General features: G+C 47.6%; 1 protein-coding gene across 3 annotated transcripts in view; it reads right to left on the reverse strand.

The window, feature by feature from the left end:
- Positions 1-120: 120 nt before the first annotated feature.
- FGD1 (FYVE, RhoGEF and PH domain containing 1) overlaps positions 121-14313 on the reverse strand; it is a 102473-nt gene continuing 88280 nt past the window's right edge. For 2 of the 3 annotated variants that reach the window (XM_044305626.1, XM_044305628.1), the window contains exons 8-17: positions 12581-12719; positions 10847-10905; positions 10369-10515; positions 10118-10210; positions 9957-10036; positions 9320-9350; positions 8067-8396; positions 5267-5425; positions 3565-3708; positions 121-2811 (exon numbers count right to left, since the gene is read on the reverse strand). In XM_044305626.1, coding sequence (XP_044161561.1) covers positions 2545-2811; positions 3565-3708; positions 5267-5425; positions 8067-8396; positions 9320-9350; positions 9957-10036; positions 10118-10210; positions 10369-10515; positions 10847-10905; positions 12581-12719 — 1449 coding nt within the window. In that variant the 3' untranslated portion in view covers positions 121-2544. The remainder of the gene's footprint in view (positions 2812-3564; positions 3709-5266; positions 5426-8066; positions 8397-9319; positions 9351-9956; positions 10037-10117; positions 10211-10368; positions 10516-10846; positions 10906-12580; positions 12720-14313) is intronic. The other variant, XM_044305627.1, reaches the window with a different exon arrangement.

A 14313-nucleotide genomic window follows, 5' to 3' on the forward strand; every position in this document is an offset into this window, starting at 1 on the left:
GGATTTTCAGTTTATTCGTTGTTTTCATTAAATTGGATGCTCAAAAAATGTTTTGTCTCACTCCCATTTCTTCTTGTTGCATGTTGAAGCTCTACTTGGAACCTTGTTAAGATCCAGCCATGCTAAATAGGATTTTTTTGCCATTTTTCAAGTGGTCTTAAACTTTTAATCAGGACTGTATAGGATTATTGGTGGGGCCCATGATATTTTTTTGTTCCCTATAACCCACACAGCAAGATCTTGACAACAGAAACCGGTTTCAATGTGAAAATGGTTCCTATCATAGCATGAAAAGGAGCGGCTTGTTCAGCAAAGGGTGCAAACGATACTATGGGCTTATGGCAGTAATACTACACAGTGCAATGTGCTGGGAATCCCCGAGGCTTCATTTTAGGTTACGTGTCCCTTCTTCATGCAGCGGTGACAATTCACGTTTTCCTCTGCTTTTCTGTAAAGGGCGCTAAGATAGTTTTGTTCAATATTTGAGGATATTCTTGGATGGGTAAAGACATTGGGATGTCTACTGGTGCCTTGGCAGTGGCAAGGGGGAAAGGGATCTTGCCTCAGGGTATAAGGGGGGCATTCTCTGCAGAATTGCCGCAGTAACTTAAGCATCGCAAAGGCTGGAAATCTGCACCGTAAATTGAACAACAGAGTGGATGAAATTTAAACAAATGGTATCCGCTTGGCGGCCACTGGAATACGCTGCAGATTCTCCGCTCACAAATCCACAGCGTATGCACCGCATGTGAACATGCCCTTAGCGGGTGGTTACAGGAACGCTCTGGGAAAACAATCAATACTGTTAAAGGGGTTGTCTCATTTGGGACAATGATGAAATATCTCTATGATAGGCCACCAATGTCAGATAGGTACGGGTCCCACCTCTGGGACCTGCACCTGTCTCCAGAATGGGCCCCCTTAAAGTGAAGGAGAGCACACTGCGCATGTGTGGCGTGATTTCCATTAATTTCTATGGGATTTTCGAGAATAGCCAAGCAAGCGTGCTTGGCTGTTTATGGAAGTCCAATAGAAAGGAACGGGGACCGGCTGCGCAAGCATTGCCCCCACTCCATTCGGAGGTAGCCGAGCCAACGCTCTGCTATTTTTGGCAGTCCCATAGAAAAGAATGGGGGGTGTCTGCACATGCGTGACTGCTCTCTGATCACTTTGGAGGTTCTGTTCTGGAGATAGTTGGGACCTGCACCTATTTGACATTGGTGGCATATCCTAGCATCTCAGGTGAGACAACCCCTTCAGGATTTGAGGAGGCGGCGCATGACAGAAATTTAAAGAACACCAAAGTGAGCATGCTTGTGTCGCGCTCCTCCCCCTTCAGATCTTAATCTATATAGAACACAGGATACGTTTTCCCTGGAGGGTTCCTTTTAAGATGCTGTGTTTTATGGCTCCATGTGCGAGGAGACCCAGCCACATGATTGAAATGAAAGCAATTTCCACCATTTTGTAAAGCCTGAATTGGATTGATGCCCCTCGCACATTTAAGAACCCCTCCTACAAAAAAAAATAAAAAATTGGCTGGTAAAATCCACATGGGGAAATAAATTATTTGGAATGACAGAGTCCCTCATGGTTGCTGGCATTGATAGGGCCGTATACTGGTGCAGTACCTGGACCTCCTGTGGTTCTACTGAACCATATTTAGATTTCCATGGTGATCTAAATTGGGTTCAGCAGGGTGCGGGATGCTAAAATTGGGACTCAGTTTGTAGAATCGGGAAGAACATTTCTTCTCCTCGTACTGCTGGACATATTTACAGGAACTGAGCGACGCTCCCTATGATGTGATCTGTACAGGCTGAATTTGAATAGGGGCATGCTGTGGAAGCACTTGGGACAGGAAGGGTGGGTTATATGACACTGTACACACATCTCTGCTAATGAGCACTTTCTCCGTTTTATGGCACTTTATTAGAAATCCCACCGACGGGACTCTACTGGCTTCGTGACTCTGCCCCTATTCCTGACACAGGCTTGCGGGGGCGTGGAGTTTGGAATGACAATGATAGAAACTTTAAAACAGGAAGGAACCCAAGGTCCCAGAACAAGCAAAAGAACAATGTAAAAAAAAGTGTTGCTAAATATTATTAAAATAATTATAAGAACATATTTAAAAAAAAAAAAAAAAAAAATGAGAAAGTGCCGGTGATGGGTTTAAGTAAAAATGAGTTCAGAAGTGCGGAAGCATCTGGTGACCTAGGAAGGAAGTGTTAAAGGGTCGATCCAGCCCTCCGACTCCTTCCTATGCAGGTGATGATGGGTTGATCCAGCCCCATCCTTCTCAGCTGGCCCAGAAGAGGTTCAGTTTGTCAGTGATCCTCTGGGACAGCATTTACTCCTCCTAAGGGGTCCTTTGCAGAACATGGAAGTACTATGGGTGAGTCCAGCCCTCCCCATGTGAAGCCAAGACAAAACGAATCTAGCCCCACGCTCATAATATTCCCCTGTTGACGATGAACGGATAAGTCTTATTTCCAACCTTATGAATCTACAAGAGGGGGGGAGGCGGCGTGGATCCGATCCTCAAGTGTCCCCAAAAGGGTCCCCAGTCCCATCATTCTCTTCTTCAGCCTCAAGAAGTAGCTCTTTGCTGCTGCAATCTTCCCCTCGGCCGGCTCGGGACAATGCGTTCACCCAGCGACGTTGCAGCTCCTCGGTTTCTGGGCTGAAGTAGAAGCTGAGCTGGCTCTGACTGATCTTGAACACGTGCTTGCGGTCAGAGCGCTCGCACTGTTCTGTGGGGGTCACTTCAAAGCCGATCAAAGGGATGCTTCGCTGAGCCTTGACGTCCTGGTAGACAGATAATAGACTGTCAGTAACTTAAAGGGGTTACGATAGGATATCCTATCCTACCTCTGAGACTTGCACCTATTGCTAATGCAGGTCCTGAATGTAAAGTACACCGCTAGTGTTGAGCGAACTTCTGTTTTAAGTTCGGCGTCTAAAGTTCGGCTTCCGGTTAGAGGAGAATCCCGATATGGATTCCGAATTCCGTTGTGGTCCGTCGTAGCGGAATCAATAATCGGCCATTATTGATTCCGCTACCACGGACCACAACGGAATTCGGAATCCATATCGGGATTCTCCGCTAACCGGACGCCGAACTTAAAACAGAAGTTCGCTCAACACTATACACCGCGCATGTGGGGCATGCTCTCCATTCATTTCTATGGGAGTTCCCAAAAAAGCCGAACAAGCACGCCCAGCTATTTTCAGAAGTCCCATAGAAGTGAATGGAGAGTGCACTGCGCAAGCGCGGCCACCACTCCATTCACTTCTATGGGACTACCGGAAAAAGCTGAGCCAGCGCTTGGCTATTTTCAGAGCTCCCAAGGAAATTAATGGAGGGTGGCCATGCTTATTTTAGAGGCCCCGTTCTTGAGATAGATGCAAGTTCCACATCTGGGACCCGCATCTTTCTCAAGAACGGGACCTCTAAAATATGCAATATGCCTCCAAAGTCTGAGATGAGACAGCCCCTTTAACCCTAAATATCCACAGAGATTGTGTTCTGCAATATCCTGGTGCCCACAAGATACTCACCTGGGGTGCACCATAGATGTAGAGGACCAGGGGCTCATTCTGCGGGACGACAAACCAGCCCTTGTGCCAGCTCTTGGCTCCCTTCTCCATGTAATGCATATAACTGCACATTACACTGTGCTCTGCCACCACCGATGCCTGTTTCTGTGGGGGAAAAAAAATGACCGTGGATGGTCAATGTTTTATAATACTTGGCCTATGCTCACACTTGAGTTGTAGACTACTTGAGGAGCCTCCATCACAGAAGATTAGTGCCGCACCTGGCATATTCTTCAACCTGACAGACCCCATTATAACTCATTGGAGTCTCCCGGCCTCTGATGGTGACCTGTCACTGCATTGTGGTTTCCGATTATGAGGGAAACCATGACACGTGTGTGAACAGAGCCTCAAGAAGCATTTACTTGGCTACTACTCGGGTTCCTTCCTGAACATCACCAGCTATTCTGCTGCATTTACATCCCTAGACTGATAATTTACTACGATCATATGTCCGGATCCCACATTTATACAGGACAATGTGTTGCCGACTAAGGCTGGTGCTACACGGTGACATATTTTGTGACAAAACTACACCGCGACACGTGTTGTGCGACATGTTTTGTAACGATAGTCAAGGGTGTCGCACTACGACATGCTGCAACTGCGCTGTGACAGTCGCACAAAAATACAACTTGGATGGTTTTTTGTGCGACTTACGTGTCGCAGTGCAACACCATTGACTATCGTTATAAAAAATATTGTGCGACTTTTCTGTAGCCCTAGCCTAATGATAATTTTTTGTACTGTACACAGGACATCTTGCTGTTTTGTCGTGTGATCAGTGGAGCATTTACAGCTTCATTCCCAACAACCGGCCTGTGTGACAGAGCCCTAACTCATCTCATACATTGGGGGCATATCGCTAGGATATGCCCCCAATGTCTACTAGGTGTGGGTCCCACCTATCTCTAAAATGAAGCCGCAAAGTCAAAGAGAGACCCATAGAAGTGAATGGAGCGGTGGCCGTGCTTGCGCGGTGCGCTTCCCATTCATTTCCATGGGACCTCCGAAAATAGCTGAGCACGTCACTCAGCTATTCACTCCCATAGACATGAATGGAGGGCTGCCACACAGGTGTGGTCTGCTCTCCTTCTCTTTGCAGGACCTGAACCTATCAGACATATCGCTAGGATATGCCCCCAATGTATGAGATGGGCCAACCCTTTTCAAGGATTTGTCCATATAACCTATTATCCTAGAGAGAGGAAATCCTGAGCGGTGGGCCGTATTAGTAAGCACAGAATGCTGCCGCAAATAGCGACTAACGCTCTAGAGCAGTGTTTCCCAACCAGTGTGCCTCCAGCTGTTGCAAAACTACAACTCCCAGCCAAAGGCTGTCTGGGCATGCTGGGAGTTGTAGTTTTGCAACAGCTGGAGGCACACTGGTTGGGAAACACTGCTCTAGAGGGCGCTACCAATTATTCCATGGTTCTCTAGTCATGTGAATGGGCACCATATAATACTGCAGTTTCCATTGCAATAAAAATGTGTACGTGGCTTCCCTATAATAACTGATCTCTGGGGGGTTTCGTCTGACAGACCAGACCCTCGGCGTGTCGATATGACGACATTCTCAAATAAAGAATGTGGTTTTTTGAATATTCTAACACTGCCGAAAGTGGCAACTCAGCATCCCCCAGCGTTTATAGACCATGCCTACCTCTAGGATGGACTTCCTCCGCTGCGGTGTATGGGAGTTGTACCCTGGGCTGGACCCAGAACCATGCAGGGTGCTGTAACAGTCGACACAGACACGATTTGTTCGGTTATTGTCATAGACGAGTCTGGCACGAAACTCTGAACACTTCCCACAGACGACCTGTAAAATAAGCAGTGTTGGATGAGGCCGTGGAAAATAATGAACTGCAGTGTAAAGCAGGAATACACAAGGCAGAATGGCAACTAGAAGAGGATAGACACAAAGAGCTATGGTGTAGGAAGGAGGGGGGGGATGTAGGTAATAAAGGCACTGGAACTGGAAAGTGACAAAGAAGGAAAGGTCCCCATAGTAATTATTTATTGCAGAGCCCCTCATATATAATCTACTGTTTGCTGCTCAGTGGTCCAAATGTACACAGTGGAGTCCCATTATTCTGACCAGCAGCTAATATCCAGAGTCACCGCCGTGTGCAGCACGGACAGCAGCTAGACGGGCTGGCGGTGACTCCTGGTAGGTTGTCACAGGTATCTGGAGCCATGTTGACTGCAGGGCATCCCACAGCTGCTGGAGTGGGAGCGGGGGGACGGACGGACCTATAGAGAGAACATGACCATCGAGGTGGTCCCACAGATTCTCAATTGGGTTTAGGTCTAAGGAATCAGGGGGCCAGGGTAGTACTAGGAAGTCTTGGTTTTGCTCTTCCAACTAATGTCGGACATTTCTAGCCGTCGGACATTGTTTTGCTGGAAGATCCCATCCGCTCCAGGGAAGACAATCAGCATGTAGGGGTGTAAGTGATCTGCAAGGATGGATTCATACCAAAATCGGTTGGGAGTGTTATCCACAGAGATGCCACCTTCTCCAGACCATAACGCTGCCCCCGCCAGCTTGTGTTCTTCCAGCAATGGCAGCAGGGGGTTTGCTCTCCTGACAGGCCAATGTCCATCCGTTCCATGAAGCAGAAAATGTGAACTCATCGGAGAAGACAACCCTCTACCAATCACCGGAGATACAATTCCGATACCAGCGTGAAAATTGAAGCCTTTTCTGCCGATGCAACTTCATTAGCAAAGGTGCAGAGACCGTCTGTCTGCTCCGGAGCCCCGAAAACAGTAGGGTTCGCTCAACTGTTGTTAGACACGTCTGGTGGCCCCCTGGTTCATGTTGGCAGTGAGCTGCTCCCCTGTAGTATGATGGTCCACTATCGGCGTTCACCTCTTACATCAATGGCACGTGGTGCTTTCCATGTCACTAATTCACAATGGTGCCATTCTCCACTCACCGTACACTTTCACGAGAACAGTTCACAAACTGGGCAGTGTCAGAAATACTGCCAACCTCGGGCCAAAAGCCAATAATCATCCCTTTTTACAACTCTGATAAATCGCCCCTTTTACCCATGACAGCAATGAGGGATATGTGCAGACAGCCTATCACACACCCTATATACCCACCGAGCCAGCTCAGCACACGTAACTTCTTTCATGAGCGACTTAGTGTCACCGTTGAAAGTAGGAAGTGGTCATAATAATGGGACTCGACTGTGTATCTAGGACATTGCTTGGTAATACAAGCCGCCACATATGGAGATGGACCATGTGATGAGCGCAGTGACGTCAGCAAAAGTCCTTTTCCTCCCAGGTCCTCAAAGAAGAAGAAAGAAGACGAGCCGGGCTGCGCGAACAAGTGGATGAGGTGAGTTTAATTTTTTATTAATTTTTTTAACCCCTCCATCCCTAATTTACTTAGCATTCTGTATTAGGAATGCTATTATTTTCCCTTATAACCATGTTATAAGGGAAAATAATAAAATCTACTCAACACCGATCCCCGAAGTTCGGGTCTGGGTACCAAACATGCCGATTTTTCTCACGCGCGTGCAAAGCGCATTAAAACGCTTTGCACTCGCGCGGAAAAATTGCGCATGTTCCCGCAACGCACCTGCATCTTTTCCAGCAATGCCCGTGTGAAACCAGCCTTACTCTCTGGGAAGATGTTCTGGGTGCACTTTAATGAGGAGCTATTTAAGGGTGTACGCAGGATTTTGTTAAAGCTGGGGTCATGGGTATGATTATATACCATGGGCACACATCCACACTGTGCTATCACCAGACAATGCACAAAAACAATGATGCCATACTGTACACTTAAATAATGGTCCTATATACAGTGCTGTCAGAATATCCTCATTAAAGGGAACCTGTCACCGGGATTTTGTGTATAGAGCTGAGGACATGGGTTGCTAGATGGCCTCTAACACATCCGCAATACCCAGTCCCCATAGCTCTGTGTGCTTTTATTGTGTAAAAAAGCATATGCAAATTAACCTGAGATGAGTCCTGTCCCTGACTCATCTCACATACAGGACTCATCTCAGGTTAATTTGCATATGTATCAAATCGTTTTTTTTTTTACACAATAAAAGCACACAGAGCTATGGGGACTGGGTATTGCGGATGTGTTAGAGGCTATCTAGCAACCCATGTCCTCAGCTCTATACACAAAATCCCGGTGACAGGTTCCCTTTAATAGCCAGCAGTGACCCCCTGTACATAGCAGTGCCATCAGGTTGCCCCCTTATAGGCATTTCAATTTTTTTTATTCCTGCCTACAGCTGCCACTAGAGGGAGCTCCCTGCACATGGATTTTTAAGGCTCCCATTGTTGTCAATGAGAGCTATATAACTGCATATGTGTTCATCTCCCCCTAGTGGCAGCTGCTGGCAGAAACACTGTATAAGTGTCTTAAAGACTAAGGAGTGACAAAATGGAAATGGTGGGCTACATAGAAGATAACTCACATGTCCGCATGCTTTGCAGTGATGCCTCCTTTTGGTTATGGAATTGAAAGCTTCTTGGCATTTCATGCACATTGTTACCTCCTTCTCCCGTATTGGGGTTGGGGCTCGCTTGCCCAAGTCTGTGTTCTGTACAACAAATGAGATTGGATTATATGATAGCCACCTGTATATCACTGGCCTGTAGCTAAGTGCCAGGTTGTAACCTGCAGCCACCATGTCGATAGTTACCGGTGAGTTCGGAGGCGTCTCGTCATCTTCCCGATGGGTAGAGTTCAGCAGTTTGTAAGTCTCCATTGTCTGCTCGTGGCGACTCATGGTAGCTTCGATTGCCTACGAGATGTCAGGAACATTTCAAAATCTTCAACCCGTACAAATGAGATTACTGCATGGCCCAGGGTGTCCTACCCCTGGTTGAAGGTGATATGTGGCCCACGAAACACAAAACCGTCAGTACGCAAAAGATGGAATTGCTGCCGATTTTACCCGCGGATCACCTCAGGTAAAATCCGTATTGGAATACAACCCCTTTCGATGCCGCAGAGGTAAAATCCCCATGTTACACATGCAGAGCAGTTTCCAGAGATATTTTAACTGATGGCCTATCCTTTGGATAGGTCTTTAGTATCTGATTGGTGGGGGTCCGACCCCCGAGACCCCTGCCGATCAGTGGTTTGAGAAGGCACCACAGTAGAGCCTTGGCCTTCTCAAAGCTTTCCCTAGGCCAGTGACGTCATCGGCGCAGCTCAGCCCCATTGAAGTGAACTTGCTGAGCTGTGATACCAAGTACAGACACTATACAATGTACGGCGCTGTGCTTTGTGAGCTGAGAGAAGGCTGCAGCGCTGCGCTGCGACGAGCGCCGGTCCCTTCCCAAGAAGCGCCCCCAGGGTCAGACCCCCACAATCAGATTCCAGAGAATAGGTCATCAGTTAAAATATCTCAGAAAACCCCTTTAAAGCTTTGCCACAAAATCCCCTGTGTGTGAATCTACCCTTAAGGGGGCATTCATATGACTGTATGTATTTCGCGGCCAAGAATGGGACATGTTCTATCTTATGCGGAAAGCACACGGATATCTTCCCTTTGCCTTCTGTCTCCGTATGTCTGTGCAGACCACGGACCCATTGAAGTCAATGGGTCTGCAAAAACTGTCGGTATTCATATTTAGCGGATCTGCGTTGTGCAGACCTCAAAATACATAGGTCGTGGGAATGCCCCTTAATCCAGGGCTGTGGTAAAGAAGATATTATTACCTGGATCCAATCTTTTTTCTCTTCTTCGGTTCTATGAAAAGGGAAAAAAAATAAAAAATTACAATTTTTTAATGAAATGGCTGACCATACTGTACAGTGCCAGGCAGGCGCAGGACTGAGCAGCGAGTTACACCTTGGCTACGTGTCCGTATTAGTGATCCTTTCGTACAGATCTATATTACGGCACCCCTACCTGCATATGGGCCTAAACTGTACCCCCAGGTGATTTTAGTCCCTGTTCACATTTTATTTAAGCGCCTCCGTCAAGCATGCTATTCTTCCTGCCAAAACAACTTACCCATTACAAGTCATCGGGCCCCACTGACGCAATGGGCACCCATTTTTTTTGCACCTAGGTCGAGGTGATTGCTGGAGGGCATCCAGTGAATTTTTGGGGGCTATCCCATGGGCATAGCTGTGTGGCAAGTATGGGATGGGGGCAAAGAGCAACTCAGCCTTGACCAGGGTATTTAATAGATGAAGAGCTATGGCAGTGAGTCTTTGCCCCAGTCTAGATTCTAACCCAGAGTAGCTGACCCCCTTTAATTTTTGGCTATCACTGTGCCCGTAAAGAGCCCTCTGGGCCCTAATGCACAAAGTCTATTTCAATGTATTATTGCATTATAATCTGTCATACCTGGCCTGTAGCTCCAGGGAACGCTGTTTTCCGGACACTAAGAACGTCCTGGTGAGGTTGGGGCTGCTGCTGTGCTTCAACTAAGGAGGAGACAAGAAGACACGTGAAGGGTGCTGTAGGCGTCAGAGCAATGCACCACCATGTACGAATCATACACGTACCTCCATCCCCTCCACGTCGATCCTCGCTCTCACGCTGTATTTCTGACCAATGAGACGCAACTTTGGAACGCAGTACAGCAAGCGGTCATTGAACTGTGGACAGATTTAACAGGACAGAATTAGGATCCGGGTTTTAGTTATATCTGCCCCTGCTGAGAGCTGCAGTTCTGCCACAGATATGTTAGCTAGTGCACTTCTTTCTCTAAGGCAACGATGGTCCTCCATGGACCAGGCGTATAGTGCGCACTCACCAGTATGAGGTATCGGTCCTGGGTGGTCCCATTCTTTGCGGACAGTTTAAGTATATGCCCTTCCTTGATCAGCTCATTGGTGGGACTCACGATATCTTCCTCCCCGCCTAAGAGTTCATACACTTTCAAGAGCTTGTGCATCCTTTCCTGTGTGGTGGAGCGAGAAGACATGACACAGTCTTAGATTTTGGAGATGGAGGGATATCTGAGGTCCTCCTGGCCTTCCTGCTTTGGGTCATGATAACCAAGAGGCCTGCACGGAGCCGTGTCATGATCTGCCCTGTCCTAAAAACCTAGATACCATGAGATCATGACACCGTTCTGCGAAGGACCCTCACTTGTGATAACCCAGAAGGAGAAGACTTTAAGAGCCTCGCATCACTGTAGCCTAGGTAACTCATCTGGGGCGAGGAACGAAAAAAAAAAACAACTGAATTTTCCATGTAGCTGGCATCTTAAAATAATACGAATCACTCACCATTTTCCTTATAGCTGCATTCGAATGCTCAGCTGCTGTTGCAATAAGATCCAAGGATTCTGCAAGGAGAAAAACGGATTTAGCAGTGAAAATTCAATGTTGCTCCTCGTTAAATGGTAGTGCGTGAAGACAGAGGTGTCAGCCCCCAGCTGAGACATATTTTGGAAGCAGAAAGTTATTACATCAGAGGTTTGAGTTTCCCTTTAACATTTTATTAACATACACATACAGTGTGCAACCACATGAGGGCAGTATTGCGCCATTTAAATGCATCCATGTTAAGGAGCAGACAGGTTAAGAGCTAGGAGATAACTCTATATGCCTCCGAATGCTTAAAGGGGTCTTCCGGGAATAACTAACTTTTAAGTGATGCCCGCAGTCTGCCTCTGCTATTGAAAGATTCACGCTGGTTGCTCAGGACCGGTGCAGCCCGCGGTCTGCCTTCGCTATTGAAAGATTCACGCTGGCAGCTCAGGACCAACACAGCGCAAGTCCGTCTTGATAAACGTCCCCTTTAATCTCCTTCGTGATCAGTACTCTAGCCCGGGCCTCCATGGGAGGAACGCAAATCAGTTGTTCACCATGAACTTTTCGACTAAAGTGTCCGACAAGGATCGAAAAAATTTAATCCAACATGGCTGATCAACTTTTTGACAGATATCCCTCACTGGTTGTCGAGCTCGTTTATGTCAAGAAAAGGCGTCAATCTGTGGCAAAAAAAAAATGCTTTAAAAAATGGCCTCCAAAATGTCTAGTCTAGCATTTAATAGCCACAGGATGTGGGACAAGTGTCTGATCAGTGGGGCTCCTCCGTCCCATTGACTTGACTAATAACTGCTCCTTCCCATTGAATTGCATACTCTCCCTAATTACATACGCTCACTGCTCCAATGTCGACAGCGAGTGGGTAAACAGTTAAGGGAAAGCAGCGCTCGTACCAGCTGATTGGCGAGGGTGCTGAGAGTCAGACTCCCGCCAATCTGATATTGATGACCTAACCTGAGGACAACCCCTTTAAAGGGGTTCTCCGAACTTTTAATATTGGTGACCTATCCTCAGGATAGGTCATCAATATCAGATCGTGGGGGATCAGCGGTATAAAGGGAAGACGTGCACGTGCCGTCTCCCTTCCTGCTATGTGTATGGCGAGCAGGAAGAGAGGAGGGAGACGGCAAGCGCGCACAGCGAGCGCCTTCCCTTCATACAGCTGTGGGTGATATTGGTGACCTATCCTCAGGATAGGTCATCAATATCAGATCGGTGGGGGATCAGCGGTATAAAGGGAAGGCGTGCACGTGCCGTTTCCCTTCCTGCTATGTCTATGGCGAGCAGGAAGAGAGGAGGGAGACAGCAAGCGCGCACAGCGAGCGCCTTCCCTTCATACAGCTGTGGGTTCTGTGGCTGGAAGTCACATGAAGATTAAAGGGGTTCTCCAGATAGGTCATTAATATCAGATCAGCGGGGGTTCCACAACTGACACCCCCGCCGATCTGATATTGATGACCTATCCGGAGAACCCCTTTAATCTTCATGTGACTTCCAGCCGCAGAACCCACAGCAGGGAGTAATAGGCTGCTGCCTATAAACTATGGTGTGGATATCCTAGCAGCGAATTTTAAGAGGACTGCACATGGATTTGGTACATGAAATCTGCGTGGGAACATAGTCTTAAGGTTTCATTTGGACTTTAGCGAAGACCCTTATTTCCTAGGAAGCCCCGCTCCCGTCACGTACTTTCCGCATCCCTCCGGTCTCTGGAATCCTCCGACAGTTTCTGGAGATAATTCTTGAGGAGAAGCTCATAACGTGGAATCCTCTGGACAGGCCCCAGCATGTGGTGCTGCAATGTCAGGTTGCCACAGGCCTCCTCCTTCTGAAACACAGAGCAAATGGCAGACTGAATACAATGTCTACAAGGGCTGGAAGCAATAATCACAGCGCTGCGCTCTCTATGTGTAGAGCCATCACCTGCGCAGGAGGCCGGGGCGGGGAGGAGGCCGACAGGCTGCAGCCTGCCTTACAATAGTCCTGGCCCTATAGGTAACTTATAGATTGCCGTTTAGCTTTGTCGACAGGATTCAAGGGCAACTGTGGGGAATTCCATTTTTTAAGGCTCGTAAAATAATTTAATAAAGGGAAAAAAATGTCGTTCCAAGGGGGCGTGTGGAGTAGGCAGCTGTTTAGGGCGCCATAAAAGGGAGGGGCACAATCTATAGATTACAGGGGGGGAAAACATGGCTGCCATTTCTATCTACAACCAATTCTTTGCCTGTGCAGAACACTATTCATACAAACACACGAGGGGGGCCCCATCCTAAAACCCCCTTTTCTTGGCTACCGAGAGGGCTTATTTTGATGACCTCCGGGCTTCTAAAGGGGATCTCCGGGTTTCTAATATTGATCACCTGTCCTCAGGATAGGTCATCAAGTGGCAGATGTCATTGCTCATCTGGGAGTGATCCAAGGTGGTCACCCATGTCCTTTGGCAGCTGTTGCTAGGCAACAGCCCAAACATACTCATAGGTTTATATGGGAGGCCGAAGGACTTCTTGGCGAATGATTGCACATGTAAATTCACGTTTTTCTTGGCTACCGAGAGGGCTTATTTTGATGACCTCCGGGCTTCTAAAGGGGATCTCCGGGTTTCTAATATTGATCACCTGTCCTCAGGATAGGTCATCAAGTGGCAGATGTCATTGCTCATCTGGGAGTGATCCAAGGTGGTCACCCATGTCCTTTGGCAGCTGTTGCTAGGCAACAGCCCAAACATACTCATAGGTTTATATGGGAGGCCGAAGGACTTCTTGGCGAATGATTGCACATGTAAATTCACGTTTTTTCGGGAGGGTCTTGAGATCGATCCACATGAACTTTGTGTGGAAAACCAGTTAACGAGCCCTCGAATACATTGCTTTTTATATTTCAGCAAGAAATTATAGTCCGCGCGTTATTGTGGGTAAGACAGGGCCTGAGGAATTCGGCCTCGCCCTCCTTACGCACCGCAGACCGACTTCAAAATTCCTCCCTTTAATTACGTAAAAACACAGGTGACATTTAACTCATAAAAGTGACAGGGAAGAGTCACACAACATGAGGCCGACTGATTACAGAGCCTGCCGAATTATCTGTCCCCGGGACATCCAGCTACAGGTTAAGCGGAGGTTCACAGGCTCCGAGTCTTCACAAGGGAGCCAAAAATTCCTTCTCCCCCCTCCAATCTCTGCATCTGGTAATTACTGGTCATAAAGTGGGGAGAACAATCCCCAGACCTCAGCCAGGGTCATTAATGCGCCTGGCATCTCATTGTTCGATATGGAGGATGATAGATCATCAGGGCGGCTTGGCTGCAGAGGCCACGTATGGGCTTCAGTACAGACAATAAAAAAATTAGGAATTTTTTCAATTGTATGGAAAAATGCATCATAATTACAGGCAGCGGCCACAGGAAACCCAGCGATCAGTGAACG

The sequence above is a fragment of the Bufo gargarizans genome, chromosome 9, assembly GCF_014858855.1.
Source record: "Bufo gargarizans isolate SCDJY-AF-19 chromosome 9, ASM1485885v1, whole genome shotgun sequence".
Taxonomy (NCBI): domain Eukaryota; kingdom Metazoa; phylum Chordata; class Amphibia; order Anura; family Bufonidae; genus Bufo; species Bufo gargarizans.